The sequence below is a fragment of the Trypanosoma theileri genome (assembly GCF_002087225.1).
Source record: "Trypanosoma theileri isolate Edinburgh chromosome Unknown TM35_Tth_43_V1, whole genome shotgun sequence".
NCBI classification, from domain to species: Eukaryota; Euglenozoa; class Kinetoplastea; order Trypanosomatida; family Trypanosomatidae; genus Trypanosoma; species Trypanosoma theileri.
The window spans coordinates 233170-250474 of record NW_021639885.1 but is presented as its reverse complement, the minus strand read 5'-3'; the positions used below and the strand labels follow the sequence as shown (position 1 = coordinate 250474).

The 17305-nt window shown below is 44.3% G+C and overlaps 10 protein-coding genes across 10 annotated transcripts; 2 read left to right on the top strand and 8 right to left on the bottom strand.

Moving 5' to 3' along the window:
• Positions 1-1057: 1057 nt before the first annotated feature.
• TM35_000432090 (trans-sialidase) lies at positions 1058-1816 on the bottom strand (the record flags this gene model as incomplete). The annotated part of the gene is made up of 1 exon (XM_029030108.1): positions 1058-1816. The coding sequence occupies one exon, from the start codon at positions 1814-1816 to the stop codon at positions 1058-1060; it is 759 nt and encodes a 252-aa protein (XP_028878707.1).
• Positions 1817-2275: 459 nt separating this feature from the next.
• TM35_000432080 (trans-sialidase-like protein) lies at positions 2276-3184 on the bottom strand (the record flags this gene model as incomplete). Its single annotated transcript, XM_029030107.1, has 1 exon — positions 2276-3184. The coding sequence occupies one exon, from the start codon at positions 3182-3184 to the stop codon at positions 2276-2278; it is 909 nt and encodes a 302-aa protein (XP_028878706.1).
• Positions 3185-4907: 1723 nt separating this feature from the next.
• TM35_000432070 (uncharacterized protein) lies at positions 4908-5228 on the bottom strand (the record flags this gene model as incomplete). Its single annotated transcript, XM_029030106.1, has 1 exon — positions 4908-5228. The coding sequence occupies one exon, from the start codon at positions 5226-5228 to the stop codon at positions 4908-4910; it is 321 nt and encodes a 106-aa protein (XP_028878705.1).
• Positions 5229-6472: 1244 nt separating this feature from the next.
• On the bottom strand, positions 6473-7837 carry TM35_000432060 (uncharacterized protein; the record flags this gene model as incomplete). Its single annotated transcript, XM_029030105.1, has 1 exon — positions 6473-7837. One exon carries the CDS (start codon positions 7835-7837, stop codon positions 6473-6475), a length of 1365 nt encoding a protein of 454 aa, XP_028878704.1.
• Positions 7838-9003: 1166 nt separating this feature from the next.
• TM35_000432050 (uncharacterized protein) lies at positions 9004-9330 on the bottom strand (the record flags this gene model as incomplete). The annotated part of the gene is made up of 1 exon (XM_029030104.1): positions 9004-9330. The coding sequence occupies one exon, from the start codon at positions 9328-9330 to the stop codon at positions 9004-9006; it is 327 nt and encodes a 108-aa protein (XP_028878703.1).
• A 1342-nt stretch (positions 9331-10672) lies between these two features.
• Positions 10673-11116, top strand: TM35_000432040 (uncharacterized protein; the record flags this gene model as incomplete). Its single annotated transcript, XM_029030103.1, has 1 exon — positions 10673-11116. The coding sequence occupies one exon, from the start codon at positions 10673-10675 to the stop codon at positions 11114-11116; it is 444 nt and encodes a 147-aa protein (XP_028878702.1).
• A 1922-nt stretch (positions 11117-13038) lies between these two features.
• Positions 13039-13464, top strand: TM35_000432030 (uncharacterized protein; the record flags this gene model as incomplete). The annotated part of the gene is made up of 1 exon (XM_029030102.1): positions 13039-13464. The coding sequence occupies one exon, from the start codon at positions 13039-13041 to the stop codon at positions 13462-13464; it is 426 nt and encodes a 141-aa protein (XP_028878701.1).
• A 28-nt stretch (positions 13465-13492) lies between these two features.
• TM35_000432020 (uncharacterized protein) lies at positions 13493-14878 on the bottom strand (the record flags this gene model as incomplete). The annotated part of the gene is made up of 1 exon (XM_029030101.1): positions 13493-14878. One exon carries the CDS (start codon positions 14876-14878, stop codon positions 13493-13495), a length of 1386 nt encoding a protein of 461 aa, XP_028878700.1.
• Positions 14879-16054: 1176 nt separating this feature from the next.
• Positions 16055-16405, bottom strand: TM35_000432010 (Tbingi protein; the record flags this gene model as incomplete). The annotated part of the gene is made up of 1 exon (XM_029030100.1): positions 16055-16405. One exon carries the CDS (start codon positions 16403-16405, stop codon positions 16055-16057), a length of 351 nt encoding a protein of 116 aa, XP_028878699.1.
• A 174-nt stretch (positions 16406-16579) lies between these two features.
• On the bottom strand, positions 16580-17239 carry TM35_000432000 (Tbingi protein; the record flags this gene model as incomplete). Its single annotated transcript, XM_029030099.1, has 1 exon — positions 16580-17239. One exon carries the CDS (start codon positions 17237-17239, stop codon positions 16580-16582), a length of 660 nt encoding a protein of 219 aa, XP_028878698.1.
• Between the last annotated feature and the right edge of the window lie 66 nt (positions 17240-17305).

The window sequence follows — 17305 nt, the reverse complement described above, 5'->3', positions numbered from 1 at the left end:
GTTCTTCCGGCGTCCCGTCGGGAGGCAAACGCTGCGTTTCAGCGGCCATGCGGGTAGTGGCAATCTCACTTTCCGTCATACTTGCAATGCTTTCTTTTCAAAACTGTTCTTGAGTTCTGAACCCGTCGACAAACCTTTTGGAGGAGCTAGAGGTGTTCAACCTTTGTGATTGCACGAAGAGAAAATAGTTATAAGAGAAGTAGAAAACAAGAAAAGTTTTCACAAACATTCAAGCAATACAAGGGGTCGAACTCATATGCACATTACTCTTACTCACTCTCTGCGTGCTTCTGTTTATTTACAACCCGTACACCCAGTTTCTCTACGAGAAATTTCGGCCACGACACGCTTGTGCCTCAGCACGCTTTCAGCACGGCTAACCCTAACCCTAACCCCAACCCCAACCCTAAATATTATTTCGCCACACTAGATTCAAACAGAACTTGAAAATAATGACCCATTAACCACATAGAAACAATAAATTATATCGAACGGATATAAATGTTTCCGCAAAAGCATTATATACGTTTTTATATAATTTTATTGGCGGATAAAACAAGATTAAAATAATCTGAAGAGGAGAATTTCAAAGAGATATATTCAAAGAGATATATGAGCAAAGAAGAGCAGTTTAAGTGTATAAGCTCTTTGCTACTTCCAACGGTAACTTTTTATAAGAGTGAGAACATCAAAAAGAAAAAATACATCAGAAATGGAATATAAATCCACCTGAATAGTGGCTTAAACGTATAAAGTTTTCTTTTCTATCTACAGTTTTTATTTGTTAAAAGAGCGAGGAAGTAAACAATAAACAAAACAAAAACACCAAATCAAAAAGAGAATATAAATCCAGAAACATATTGAATTGAGTGTATAAGCTAATTGATATTACTACAATCGATTTGGGCATCGTTATTATTACATTCAGTTCATACCGAAATCTCAACGTGCCAAGAGAAGCGTATGTTTGGATTTTTTCAGCGAGTGAAATGGCGGTCAAAAGAAAAAAACAGATCATCTCATGTGGGTTATTCAACCGTCTTCGGACGCAAAAACTTCAGATAAAAATACCATGGTCAAATAGAACGAGAGCCAGGGTTAGTAACGGTAGAAGCATCATTGAAAAATAATTAACCCCAAAACAGAGTGTCGATCCATCGGTTTCTAAACTATCCCACTCTTCTGTATTGTGAGACTCAGAAGATGACGCCTCCTCAGGTGCAGATGACTCACTACTACTACCAGAAGTAGAAGAATCGTCATCAACACCCCAGGTGTTATCTGCAATTTGATCCCTGGCCAAGAACAAGGTTTTGAGTTCGCTCTGGTTCAGTTGTCTGTTGTATAAAAGAACGTTTGTCACTGTTACATGGCCATCCGTCTCCAGTTCACTGGTTCCATATCCACCAATGTAGAAGTGTGAAACAACGAGGGACCTTGTATCGTACTGAAGCTTCTCCCCTGAGCCTGCCAAGGGCTCTCCATCAACATAGATCGAACCCACTCCGTCCTGAAAAGTGAGTGCCACCTGGTATGCCTTGTTCAGTTCCCACGATCCGTTAGGTGCGGTTTCAATCTTCCCGCATATTGGGTTCCACTGCTGGTCGCTGTTAAATGAGAGTCCCAGAAGCTTCTTGCCACCAGCCTCATCCAAGCTCACTCCCAATAGTGGGACTGGGTTGCCGACTTCTGGTAGCTCAATGATTTGTACCGTTGCTACCAGCGTAAACATGTAGTTTGCAAAATGGTATCGCTGGTTCTGTCCCTGCTCGCCTACTGGCCAAATTGCCCCTGCACCAACTCCCTTGAATTTCATACCATTGGGAACCTTCTCAGCATTTTTCACGCTAGCGTTCACACAGCGGTATGCGTCCTTCCACTGTTTACCGTCACCCCCCATCGGAAAGGAAGCCAACAAGCCCAGCAGTGGGGAACGGGAAGCCGCAGTCACTTGCACCAGCCTGTGTCTTTGGGTTGACTGGGGTGCAAATGTCTGAGAACTTCTTGTCCTGCTCGATCCAGGTCTTCACCACTGACTTGATCAAGTTCAGTTCTTCTTTTAGCTCCACAAAGATAAGACTGTAATTCTCCTGAAGATTAGTTTCGTGCAAACAATACAACTTATCACCCCTGTAGAGCACTGAACTGTAGGGAGCGTTCTCATCACCAACGGAAATCTGACCAACATCAAATATGCGGTTGTTGTCCGTTACCCACAGATGAAGTCGGTCACGGTTCCATCTACCCTTGAAATTCCGGGGGTGTGTAAACAACATCACACGCTCCCCTTAATCGTTACAGGAATGAAAGGAATCTGGCTACCAGGTCCTTTACGTGATGGTGAGTTGCCCCATACTCGGGAGAGTATTCCAACAGCTTCTTTCCATGTCTCCCCCAGGTCTGTGGACTCAAAGACTTTGCGGTAGCCAATGTCAACGCGACTGTTCATGATGAGCTTCCCTTCCCACTCAACAATAGAAGATTCAGTGCAATCCAGTGCAGTGATACCGTTTGCGAACTTCCATGTCTCACCATCGTCTTTGGAATACATAATCATTGCAGTGGTCCTCCTAATTGAACTCATTGCCTGGACTGGGAACACAAGAGCACCGTTCGTTGTTACAATAGAAACCCCTACACCCCCAAGGAATTGCTTTGATGGCCCTCCTGCAATCTCTTCAGGGAAAATAGATTTTAGTGAGACAGGATCGGTCCATGTAATCGTTGCATTCACCTTGCCATTTATCGCTGTCTTCTTAACCTCACCAACAGAAAACACAGGCTCCCAATCCTTGCCATCATAGTGCTGACCCCAGTTCTTGGTCGAATTGTTGTATCTTGCCACAAGAACGTAAATCTTGTTCCCCTTTACGATGACTGTAGGGTCCACCACACGAGAAACGTTACTCACACGAGTGTTCTTTACTGCAATTTGTGTTTCCCACGTTTTCCCATTGTCCGCACTGAACTTTACCACCGTCTCGATAAAGGAGTTGTCGTTAGACGTATTATAGCGGGCGTCACCGATGGCGACCATCACACCATCCACGTCAATAAGGGAAGGAATACGGAACGAATGAACTCTTCTTTGATATGTCGTCCCATTATCATCTTCGAATGGCACTGTCGTCACTCCTCGTTCAAAGAGTATGACTCTGCTTCTCTGACGCTCCTCTGAGGACATGGCGTGAGAGAGGACGGCGCTTGAGCACAGAATAAGAAGAAACGCGAAGAATATTCTGCAGGACATTGCCTTATTTTTCCTCATACCTTAATAATGTTGTGTCGTCCCTCCCTTGATCTCTTTATCTGGGTGTTTATTTCTACGTATTTTAGTGAGTTATTTCAAGGCACTGTGTCTGAATATTAACTTTCTTGTCTCTTAGAAGAATCATTTTGGCAGAAAGCAGGTGAAAAAAAGGAAGATACAAAGAAGTATGTGACATTCAAAGTAGCAAACACAAACCTGTGGTGCAAGAGTTACTATTGAAAAAGTCTTTCCATTTCATATTTATTCTACCCACTATTACACTCTTTTCTTTTTTTGATACTGACATATATATATATATACACTTTTTCCGAATATGCGCCTGGATTCAGTTTTTTTTTTCTTCTATGGAGGGAAAAAAATACAAGACAAAAGTAAAATTTCAAGAGTTAGACTTAATGCCACCACCTTCCGAGCGATACACCTGTCAGTCGTTTACTCACCGTTAAACCATGTAAATCATAAAAACTAATCCATGATGCACAATTCTGTTGATTACTTATAAAGTAGCAGTCTTTTTTTGGGGGGTGTCCCGTCACTACTGGACTCCTCCACGTGGAGGGTAGTGAAGGTGGATGGGACGGAAAAAGAAAATCACCCCATCCGCTACCTCCCAATGCGGTTACCTTTCGAGATAAAAAATAAAAAGAAATCATAGGCAAAGAAAAAAAATGTAAACAAAAACATCACCACTCTCTTTTATTTAACCGCATCCTGTCGCACATTATTTCCACAAGCTTTTAAAAATAATAGTCTAGTTCTTGTTTCCCCCACCACTTCCATATAAAAAAGAATAAAAGTAAAAAATAAATAAACATAGATAGTTTTTTTTTTCTCTTTATCACTATCATCAAGAAAAAAAAAAACAGCAATACACTGTGATGAGTTTCAAATACTCCCCATTCTCTATAAAACCGTGTTGCTACCTTGCAAAAAGGTATTGAAAGCGCTTTAAACCGCCCCAGCGCGCGAAGCTGAGGCGGAAGGGTCAGGCGGTCCTTCAAAACCCACACCTTAACACACAAGTCTTTTCAGATACAAATGAGAAGAAAGAATTATACAAATTAAGAATGATACGCAGCAAGACCACACCATTCCCACAGTAAGCTCTAAGTATGCAATCCGTAAAGGTAAAAATCTTTCCAATGCATGCCTGTTTTATTATTTGGTGATAAAAAACTCCCGAGTATCTTTGTGGTTCTCGAATACCAAATTAACAGGCGTCCGTCGTTTCTGAGCGCTGTAGAACCCTACAACGGCGTCACGCAAATAGGACTTGCCAAAGAACAGGATCGGTACCGTTCTAAAAAGTATAGATAAGCATAAATTTTCCACTATGCCCAACCCCACACTCATTTTATAAGTGAAACACCCCCGGGAGCCACTCCCCACCCCTCTTCTTCTTGTTGCGCACAAGACGCTGACAAGTTGGCCGCCCGCCTTGGGTTGTGTGTTCTCTCCTCCTCTCCCTTCTTGGGGTGAGGGATAAAAAAAAAGAAAAGGGCAAAACCCGACAACGAGCCTCGAGCATTGCGCGCTTAGACTGGTTGCCGGGTTTCATCCTTTCTTTTCCTCATCCTCACTCTTCTTTTTCTCTCAAGTTCAAAGTCCCTGAGCATGATATTTCAGGCCTCAAGGTTCAGCGCCTCGGGACGTAAAGTGCCCCTCGAGCCCCGCCGAAGCAAAGCATGCCGCTTACACACAAACCCCACAGAGGCCGCAGTGGAGTGATCCAGCAACACAAAGCGTTCTTCCCACTCACAGTGCACACAGACACAATGACAGCCTCACATGCTGATATCAGAGAGGCACTGCCGAATTCCCTAAAATGCACATGGAGCCACACACCTACAGAGAGGAAAAGAAAAACACAAGAAAAGAACAACAACAGGATACCAACAGTACACAAAGCACTCACAATACAATAATCACAGCTGCCACTCCCATCAGAGAAAAACATTTACCCACACCAGCACATCAACTCAACACCCCCAAAAAAAACAGACCCATTATGTGAAGCCGAAGCGGAACAGTCTCAGTCCATCTCCCCGCAGGCTGCAGTCACTCAAACAAGCCACACAACACACACCACAAGAGCACAAATATGTTCGTGGCAATACTGTGAGTGAGAACACCAAGAGAGAAGGTGAGAACAAAGAAATGTGTTTTCATTACGTGGGCGGTGTGAGTAGCAACCCAAACACACAAAGGAACACACAACAGAGGGGCACTCAAACACCCACAACCCACCAATCTTTATGCCAAAATAAAAATGCTAAAGAAGAGTGACTGCGTGAGGCAGACACAATAATAGAGCAAGAAAAGTAAAAAAAGAAATTCATCACTTAATGTGGCTGCGATGTCTGGACACAGTCCAACCCACCCCAAGGTTAACAACGTAAAATCATTCTGTACTGAACATACCGTTCCCATATCTTTATTCTTGATGTCCGTGCAGCAGTTTGTATATAATGAAAAAAAAGAATCATTCCATAAAAATGAACACACAAGACACACAAGGTGTATTGGAAACGCAAAAGAGAAACACACAGCTGCACACAATGTGCAATGAAATTATAATGAAACACACACACAAGGGAAAAAACAATAAAATGAAAACAAACAAGAAAAGAAAAAGCCGTGATCACCATGTGAATATGTTCAGGAGGCAAGAACACAATTCCCTGCAGTAGGTGTGTGTGTGTCTTTCGTACAGGGCGAGCAGTGGGAATGATGCACACATGATGACCAGTCCACACACACACACACAAAGAGAAGGAGGGTTGGTAGTGTGCGTGTTTGTGTGTCTTGAACCTCCCACCATTCCTCACATTTCAGTCACGGTAATTAAAACACATCGGGATTGTATCCCATTCCCATGGGTAAAAGCAATAGTTATTAATATCACGGAACACACACACACATCACCAGGAGGACAAAGTAAACGGCGGCAACACAGAGCCCAGACAAAGCCTACAAACAAACAAAGAGGACACTTCCCTTACAAAATGATGGTTTGTCATGTGATGAGTGCCATAGGGAGTCCAATAGATGTGTTTAGCATAAAAAAATGCAAACAAAAGATTTATCAAACTGAAAAAAGAAGTAACATTAAAATTCAACCAAATAAGAACAGTGCCCTTACAATGCATCCATATCCACTCAAACAAAGGTTAACTTGCAACTGTGTCATGGGAACACCGCTTAGCACACGAGAGTGTAACCCAATACAGAGAGGACAAGAAGAATCAAGGAACCGTGCATCAATGCAGGACTGCTGCTGCCATCCTTCTTGTTCTTGTCCTTCTTCGTCTTTTCTGCTTCTTCCTTGGCTTTTTGTGCCGCCTCCTGTCTCAACTTTTCTGCTGCCCGTTTCGCCTCTTCCTCGGCTTCCCTTTTCGCTTTCTCGTCCCTTTCCTTCTTTGCTTGTTCTTCTCTTTTCTTTCTCTCCTGTTCTTTCCTTACTCTTTGCGCCTCTGCAGCTGCCGCCTGTTTTTGCCATTCTTCCTCCTGTCTCCTGCGTTCCGCAGCCAGCTTCCTTTCTTCAATGCGTTTCTTTAGTTCCCGTTCCTCCTCCACCTTTTTTTGCTTCAAACGTCCCTCTTCTTTTATCTTTTCCGCCCCCAATTTCTCCCATAGTTCGGTTGTTTCAACTGTTCTGTTCTCACGTGCCAGAGTGGCCGCCCCACCAATCGTACTATTAGACGCACGACCGACCATAACCTCCTTTCCTTTCGCTTGCTCAAAAGTAACATCCTCTGGCAATTCTTTTTCCAGCGATTTCTTAACTTCTTGGTCGTAGAGATTCACCTTCTCTTCGACCCCCTTACTCTTCACCTCAACATGTTGTTTCAGCCCCTCGAACAGTTCCTTCGTTCTGAGCATCTTGTTCTTCGTTTCCATCACAAGCTGATTTGTTTCTCTCGTGCAGGCGACACTTTTTTTCTTGATCACTTGGAGATGCTGATATACCTCATCCATTTCTTTATACACTCTCTTGCTCCTTTCAATAAGGAGCTGTTGTTCCTCCGTTCTTTTATCTTCAGGTACTTCCTCTAGCACTCCCGTATAATGCACCCTGTGTCCGTTTTGACTCACCAACTTATCTTGCATATTCTGAATCGCGCCAGAACTCCACGTAACCAAATTCCTTGCCTTCTCGACTGTACCCATCGCCTCCCCAAACACACGCATATCATTATCTAACTCCGCCGAAACGTTCTCCACGAGTTGAACCAGCTCTGGGGAAACAGGAAGATTTTTTCCGGTAACATTAGCACCCTTTTGTTTGTTTTTTTCGGCAGCAATCCCCTCAACGAGTTTCTCCGTTTTCTCGGCAGCTTTCCTGGCTTTATCAGCTCTCTCATCGCAAAACCCCACTGTGGTATTCCACACCAATTGATAGCTCTTTCCTTCCGCAAGATGCTTCTCCGACTCATCCGCCCACTTCGTTAAAAAATTTACTGCCGTCGTTTTTTCGGCATCATCTGCACGGACCACGCAAACACAACACTGCAGAAGTACCAATAGGTACACTAAACGGCGCAGATGGACGAACATCGTTGCCATGATTGTCACTGTGAGTTGCTTGGGTCTGTGGTAACAAGGAAAAAGAAGAAAAGGAGAAAAGTAGACACACATTTGACCCACAATGCAGTGAGTACACAGCAACACAGAAAGAGAGAGAGAATACACATCACATCAGCAATCAAACACAACCCAATGAGGGGAACAACAGTAAACCACTCACATAATAAAACACACCCAGAGTTACACAGATATTGAAACAACACCTTGAATTTAGAAGAAGTGGAAAACAAATGGTATCAAAACAATATTAAACAAACGTCTCTACACACACTCCAATATCTTACTCGGTATTCATACACAAAGTGTGTCTGTATTCTCATTGTAATAAAACTATTACCAGGCAGTTTGAACACCAAAATACACCAAAAACACAGTGCGCCTGGCAACAAACAAAAACAATACCACAAAAATATAATCAGCAAAACAAAGGGACTGTACAATAATCAACACACCACCAAACAGAAAAAGAGAAAGAAAACCAATACATCACCATAATATTTATACCAACACCACAATTGGAATCTAAAACCCACTCACCCACAACCATAACAAAAATGACTGCATACATCACTGTAATACCATGCCACTCTTTACAAACAGAGGCAACACACAATTACTCTCTCACACACACACATTACCTCTTTATTTATCCCTATTACTATTATTATTTTATTTTTCCCTCAGAATGCTGGTTCGCCTCCTCTTCTTCTCCCACAACATAATCACCAAAAAAAAAAAAAAAACCACCCAACCACAAACACGTCCCTTAATCCATGGTGTGAATTAGGAGGGCACGATCATACATATCCCCTTCCATCCCCCACCAAAAAGTACCTCACATCACACCACCACGTTTTTTTTTCTGTTCTTCGTGGCTTTATGGATGTTACTCCAATGGAACGGGTCATCAAGAATAATACATAAATATACATAAATACAATTTGTTTTTTATATTATTTTTTTTTTACTACCGTTGGGCATGGGGAGTACGCATTGGTAATGAAATTATAATGGATCTCGTAGGTGGCAAAACATGGTTTTTTTCGCCTCTCTGAGTCACCTCAACGGCCAAATCTAATTTCCGCCACTAGAGGGCATAATTGTTACTATCTCTAGGGTCCCTGTCACTCCTTTTTTAGCAGCATTCACACTAAAGTGAAATATGTAAAAGAAACTGCTGCTGATGGCACACTGATACGCACCCCAGGATCTTCTTGGATAAAGTTTTGTCCTAGCACGACTCTGCTGACCCCGGTGCTGTATGACGTTTGTAGCTTATGAACCCGTAAACTCTCAAGAAGAGAATTTGCTGGCCCATGGCTTCCCTCGAAAGAATAAGGGATAATGGACCTTGGTTCCACCTTTCGATGGCCAAACGTCACCAAGGGGAATGGCATCCCTAAGAACGCATGTATTAAAAATAAAAAATAAAAAAGAATTTGGTTTTTAAGGAAACCACCCACTTCAAACATTTAGTGAGTGCATTTGGTTTCTTTGAATAAATTCATCTACTCCACCTTGGCACCACGGCGGGACGGCCCTCATTACCAAGGATCTGTTTCTGTACAATTCCTACCCCTCGCAAACCCCATGAAAGTTATAAATAAAATAAAAGAAAAACATAACGTCACTCTTATTGGTCACAGAATCATTCAAAAGTCTAGCTTTATGGTTTTGATTCCTGCGTTTATATAAATATCGAACACAATGATTCTGCCTCACTGTGGTAATATCTCTCTTTTCTGCTGAAGACGCGTGAACCACAGTGGAAGAACACCATCACCACCACCCACGACGCTTTTTATATTTAAGGGATTCTTTGCTGGTAAAAGGTTTTTTTTTTATCCTCACGTTTCTTGCTTCGCAATAAGATAACATGACATTTTCTATCGCCACTATTTCTTCAATTCGAAGTTTTTGGTTCGGGGGGAAGCAGAGGCAACAACAACAACAACAACATCCCAGGTAATGGCGAACCCCGCACGCATCCAAAAACACTGCCCCGAAGAACGCCATGGAGGATTCTGTTGGTAAATATGGGCATGATCGTTTACTACTCAATCTTCCTACGCCAAAAAATGACACAAAGCACTTTTGTTTGCATCAGCGTCGCTTAGGGCAGAAGCCGACGTCAGTGTGGCAATCTTCTTCTTTTCTTCTTTCTTTACAGATTGCAATATTTCAACATATCGCCATTTAAAAAGACTTTGGTAATCGGGTGCTAACTTATCTTGGCGTCATGGTTAAGCACTTGAATATATTCATGGAAAGCAAACGTACTCCATGCATTCTTAGGACTCTCCTAAAAAACCAAAATACTTATGGGACAAAATGTTCTGTTTGGATTTCACCCCTTTTCTGCATTTCCCATGGATTTCCTTTTTCACACCACACATGGCAGTAGGGGAACGCCTTAACATCACCATAGCAGAATTTGCCTTTATCATAGGGAAGGAAGGACTCACCCTCACGTTCTTTTTGTTCATGGCGCAACGTGCCACCGAGTAAAAGGTGCGGTTGAATGGCCACACCATGTCACGAGGGGAACGGGGAAGGGTCATCTTTGCGGAATACCTTTCAAACCCACCTTCGCCAGCGTTGAAGTAGGGAAAGCAAGAGTTTTCCACTATTCCCAACCCCACTCATTTTATAAGTGAAACACCCCAGGGAGCCACCCCCCACCCCTCTTTTTCTTGTTGCGCACAAGACGCTGACAAGTTGGCCGCCCGCCTTGGGTTGTGGAGGTCGTGTGTTCTCTCCTCTCCCTTCTTGGGGTGAGGGATAAAAAAAGAAAGAAACGGGCAAAACCCGACAATGAGCCTCGAGCATTGCGCACGTAGACTGGTTGCCGGGTTTCATCCCTTTTTTTTCCTCATCCTCACTCTTCTTTTTCTCTCAAGTTCAAAGTCCCTGAGCATGATATTTCACGCCTCAAGGTTCAGCGCCCCGGGACGTAAAGTGCCCCTCTCCGAGCCCCGCCGAAGCGAAGCACGCCGCTCATGCCAGCCCACGCATGTGTTCTCTCGTTTGGAGAGGGGCGCAAAGTGGTTGTGTTTGTGTCGTGTGTTGCTGTGGCGTGCGTGTTTTTGGAGCGCATGCCGCGCCGCAACTGTCCTCAGACAGGAATTTCGACCAACGCCGTTGCGTTTGGGGTGCGATCCATTTCAAGATGAGCTTCTAGGCGCGTCCGTATATTGCCCTACGCCGCCACGAACCTTCGCGTTTGGGGAATGCCCTTCCCCCGAACGCAAGAGTTGAACACTGAGAGAGCTGCGCATAAAAACGCAACGCTGCCAGGCACACGTTTTCTTTGTTTTCAAAAAGAGTGTCTTGTGATCATGAAGATACTTGGCGCCTCAAAGGCTGGCAGAGCCCACCAGATGATTTGGATGGCGATTCGATAGAGTGTTTATTTTTTGAAAAACAGTAAGAAAACTTCCTCAAGCTCCCGGATAGGAGAGGACCGCGAAGGCTGTAACGAAAAACGCAGAAGCCAAACACATCCTAGATTTGGTGTAGCCCGTCTTGTCCTGAAAAGCCGCGACCACGGAGGTCTACTTTTCCCCAAGACAGTCACGCACGTGCATACCACATACACGTTAGCTGATAACGTACACACATAGTTTTGGTTATATATAGTGATATAAAATGGGCATCTGGTCTTGGGATTGGCTTCTTCCGGCTTAGAGGCGTTCAGCCGAGAACCACCGTGCGATAGCGTCGGAGCACTTGCCGTTCGACAAACTCCAGAAACCAGAGGCACGGCATGGGAGTTCCTCTCGTACTACCCCATACACTTCCCTCACGATACCTGCGAGATCCCACTTCACAATCTCACACTAGTACACATATATAAATTATGTGAACCAAATTATAAAGTGATGACAGTACCAAGTACATGCCACCGACCAACCACTCCAGAGCCAGACTGGAGTCAAACTCAACAGGGTCTCCTTTCTTTCCCCGCTTAGCCCCTCAAGTCCGTTCCCCTTGACTGTCGTTTCGCTAGATAGTAACTCGGGACAGAGGGATTCTCATTACCCCATTCATGCGCGTGGCCCCAATCGCACCGCAGGGCAGTGGACTAGCGTAAAGGAACCACACCTCCACTCCAGTCGCTCACACACAAACCCCACAGAGGCCGCAGTGGAGTGGTCCAGCAACACAACGTTGTCCTTCCCACTCACAGTGCACACACACACAATGACAGTCTCACATGCTCATGTCAGAGAGGCACTACGGCATTCCCTAAAATGCACACGGAGTCACACACCCACAGAGAGGAAAAGAAAAACACAAGAAAAGAACAACAACAACAGTACACAAAGCACTTACAATACAATAATCACAGCTGCCACTCCCATCAGAGAAAAACATTCACCCACACCAGCACATCAACTCAATCCCAAAATGAAAGAAAACAAGCCCATTACGTGAAGCCGAAGCGGACCAGTCTCAGTCCACCTCCCCGCAGGCTGCAGTCACTCAAGCAAGCCACACCACAAACAACACACACCACAAGGGAAGAAATATGTTCGTGGCAATGCTGTGAGTGACACCACCGAGAGAGAAGGTGAGAACAAAGAAATGTGTTTTCATTACGTGGGTGGTGCGAGTAGCAACCCAAACACACAAAGGAACACACAACAGAGGGGCACACTCAAACACCTCTACAACCCACCAATCCTTATACCAAAATAAAAATGTAAAAAAAAAGGAGCGACTGCGTGAGGCAGACACAATAATAGAGCAAAGATGTAAAAGGAAAAGAAAGGAAATTCATTACTTAATGTGGCTGCGATGCCTGGACACAGTCCAATCCACTCCAAGGTTAACAACGGAAAATCATTCTGTACTGAACGTGCCGTACCCATATCTTTATTCTTGATGTCCGTGCAGCAGTTTGTATATAATGAAAAAAAAGAATCATCCCATAAAAATGAACACACAAGATACACAAGGTGTATTGGAAACGCAAGAGAGAAACACACAGCTGCACACAACGTGCCATGAAATTATAATGAAACACACACCCACAAGGAAAAGCAAAATAATGAAAACAAAACAAAAAGAAAGCCGTGATCACCATGTGAATATGTTCAGGAGGCAAGAACAAAATTCCCAACAGTAGGTGTGTGTGTCTTTCGTACAGGGCGAGCAGTGGGAATGATGCACACATGATGACCAGTCCACACACACACACACAAGGAGAAGGAGGGTTGGTAGTGTGCGTGTTTGTGTGTCTTGAACCTCCCACCATTCCTCACATTTCAGTCACGGTAATTAAAACACATCGGGATTGTATCCCATTCCCATGGGTAAAAGCAATAGTTATTAATATCACGGAACACACACACACATCACCAGGAGGACAAAGTAAACGGCGGCAACACAGAGCCCAGACAAAGCCTACAAACAAACAAAGAGGACACTTCCCTTACAAAATGATGGTTTGTCATGTGATGAGTGCCATAGGGAGTCCAATAGATTTGTTCAGCAAAAAATGCAAACAAGAGATTTATCGAACTGAAAAAAGGAACATTAAAATTCAACCAAAAAGAACAGCACCCTCACAATGCATCAATATCCACTCAAATAAGGGTTAACTGTGCAGTTGTGTCATGGGAACACCGATCAACACACGAGAGTGCAACCCAACACACACATCAGAAGCAAGAACAAGGGTCCGTGCATCAAAAAGGGAGTGACGGCTCCATCTTTCTTCTTTTTGGCCGCATTCTTCGCCTTCTCTTCTGCAATCCTTTTCGACTCTTCCTCCGCATCCCTTTTCGCTTTTTCTTCTCTTTCCTTCTTGGCTTGCTCTTCTTTTTCCCTCTTGGCCTGTTCCTCCCTTTTTCTTCTCTCCTGTTCTTCCTTTGCTCTTTGCGCCTCAGCTGCGGCCTGCTTTTGCCGCTCTTCCTGCGCAACCCGTCTTGCTTCTTCTTGAGCCTTTCTCGCTTTTTCCTCCGCACCCCGTCTTGCTTCCTCTTCAGCTCTTCTTACTCTATCTTCCTCCTCCTTTCTTCTTTGCTCCGCGATGCGGCCCATCTCCGTTGTATTTGCCTCTATCACCGTAGCGTTAATTTCCTTAACGGCATCGCCTTTCCTGTTCTTCTTGTTATCCTCCATGCGAAAGTCCTTGAATTTCTCTAATCTGTCCGTACTTGACTCCTTAATGGTTTTCAAGCCTTCAACTATCTTCTCCCTCGAACCCCCGAGTCCATTTAGCTGATCTCCGCGCGCCTCACCTACAGCACCCATAAGTTTAAGTTCAGTCATTGCTCCATTCCACGCTTTTATCTGCTCCCGGGCATCAGACACGGCCTGAGCGGCACGTAGTCTCTCTTTGTTGGTATCGTTCTGGAGCTGGATCAACTCTTCGTGTACATTCTTGCTTCGTTCAAGGAGCACCGCCAAAGTTTGATTCTTTCTTACATCTTCTTCACCAAATGATAATAATCCCCCACGACTACTGTTGAGGTTGTTCAGGACGTCCTCCATGTTCATCAGCGATGTCAAACAAGCTTTTCCTGCGACGTTCGCATAGTCGATTGATTTTTCTGTCTCGTTGGGCGCGTCATCCTTTCCTCCCAGTACTTTTTTGATCTTGTCCACCAACAACAACAACGCTTCACCTTTGACACCACTCTTCAGAACATATCCCCTTTTTTCACCTTTGCCAGCAGGATCCGTGTACAGCTTCATCTCATTTGCGAGCCCAACCACTGCATCCGTTGCTTTTTTGACACTTAAGCGCGTATCATTACACGAATCCACCTTCTTTTTCCATACCAACAAAGTGGTCCGCCCCTCTCCGAGCATCCTGTCTGCGGCATTCGTATACAATTGCACTTTTTCGGCCGCTCGCTCCATTTCGCGGTCGTTAGGGTTGTAGTTCTTGAGAAACTCGTCAACGTCAACATTACGATCCTCACCCTCCTTACATGCCACATACACACAGCACTGCAGAAGTACCAACAGGTACACCACACGGCGCAGTTGGACGAACATCGTTGTCATGATTGTCACTGTGAGTTGTTTGGATCTGTGGTAAAAAGGAAGAAGAGGAAAAGGAGAAAAGAGACGCACATTTAACACACAAGGCGAACAGTACACAACAACACAGAAAGAGAGAGAGAGAATACATATCACAACAGCAATTAAACACAACCCAATGAGGGGAACAACAATAAACCACTCACACAATAAAACACACCCAGAGTTACACAGATATTGAAACAACACCTTGAATTTAGAAAAAGTGGAAAACAAATGGTATCAAAACAATATTAAACAAACGTCTCTACACACACTCCAATATCTTACTCGGTATTCATACACACAAAGTGTGTCTGTATTCTCATTATAATAAAATCATTACCAGGCAGCTCGAACACCAAAATACACCAAAAACACAGTGTACGCCCGGCAACATACAAAAACAATACCATAAATCATCAGCAAAACAAAGAGACTGCACAATAATCAACACACTTCCAAAGGGAAAAAAAAGAAAATAAACCAATGCATCACCATAATATTTATACCAACACCACAATTGGAATCTAAAACCCACTCACCCACAACCATAACAAAAATGACTGCATACATCACTGTAATACCATGCCACTCTTTACAAACAGAGGCAACACACAATTACTCTCTCACAAACATATTACCTCTTTATTTATCCTTATTATTATTATTTTATCTTTTCCCTCAGAATGTCGGTTCACCTCCTCTTCTCCCACATCATTATCAGCAAAAAAAAAACATCAACACACACACACGTCCCCTACTCCATGGTGTGTATTAGGAGGGTACGATCAAACATATATCCCCTTCTATCCTCCACACCACCACAATACGTTTTTCTTTCTGTTCTTCGTGTTTTTATGGATATTACTCCAATGGTACGGCTATCAACCGTACACCGTAGAGCACCTAATTACCGACTTTCGAGAGTGGCTCCGAAGAAGAAGATCCCTTCATTTTATAGGACCCTCAAGCTCTTGTAATATGATTTTTGTTGTAGCCCGTTCCCAAACGAGAGAACCAGTCTACGAGAAATCAGATCGAGTAAACCCTACCAGATTTCTCTACTCTCACTTTTCTTACCCAGAACCCGTCCTCCAGTCTCCTTTTTCTATTTTTTTATTTATTTCTTGTAATAGATTGGCCTCAATGAACTCCTATTTATTTTGTTGCTTCTTTGGTCGCCGACAGACGTCTTGAACTTACTCTTCTATCAAGGTTTCCATGGTCGTGCCCGTCGCTTATTTTAGAGAGGTGGGGAAAGAAGGTAGGCTGCGTAGGGTTTCTTGGGTGTGAAGTCTGTGGCATAATGTAGTTCCGCTCCACTGCAATAAGGAATTTTGCTAATCGCTTAGAAAAACATAGTTTCATCAGGGGTACATCATCAACTATCGCAAATTGGACTCGCAGTGGATGAAGAGCGGGGCAACTCAAAAGATGCAGAGCTGTTTCGTCGCATTCGTCGCGTTGGCTGGTGTGCGCGCGGGTAGGTTGATACCCGTGTCGTGGCATTCGGTGTAGAGTTAGGCCTGATTTACTCATACATTGGTGACCACCGCATGAGGGGCAGACTAATGCCGGAAGGTCTCTTGTTTTCGTTGTTTTGTATTTCCCATTGGTGGAATTCGATTGTTTGTGGCATACCCTCTCCTTCACGGAATTTTCTGCAGTGTATTACGAGGGAGGCTAGGTGGGCGTAGAACTTCTGGCAGACTCCGCATTGGACTTTTTCTCTGTCCTCTCACGCTCCTGTGGTGGCGACGTATCTCGTTGGCGTTTTTGATTGCGCGGGAACGTTACTTGTATTGTTGCTGGCACAATTGGGGTTCCAGATGGATGTTTAAACTTTTTGTGGCATGCGAGACCACTAATGTTGCCGAAGTCGCGTAGACAAAATTCGCATCGTAGTGAAGCAGGCTGTGGGATGAGCTGAGGGCGAGGTGCGTCCTTTTTGGGGTTCTCAGGTTGTTTTGCTCTAATATGGGCTTTGAGACCTGTTTTAGAGCGCGCTACCATATCACATTTGTCACAGGGGGATGCTGACTCTTCTGTAATCGGTTCCTCGGCTCGCGGGCCCTTTCTCTCTGGGACAGGGCATGTGACATTGTGCATGTATCTAAGGTGGCGCGTTAATCCATTTTGAAGCGGAAATGTTCGTTTACATATACTGCAGGCAAACGGATGGGGTTTTGCTTTAGGCGAAGTGGGACGGGGTAACGTTGTGTCCGGAGGTGGGGGTTGTGAAGGTGGCGGAGGTTCTGGCGGGATGTCCGGCGGAGGTGGCTCATGGGGGAATTTGATCTTCCAGAGCGCGTCGGCTCTCTTGAACCCATGTTTGTTGACCATATGTACTACTGCGGTGTTCCTGCATGAGTATTGTGTCCCACATTCAGTGTAGGTGGAAGGGTCTGT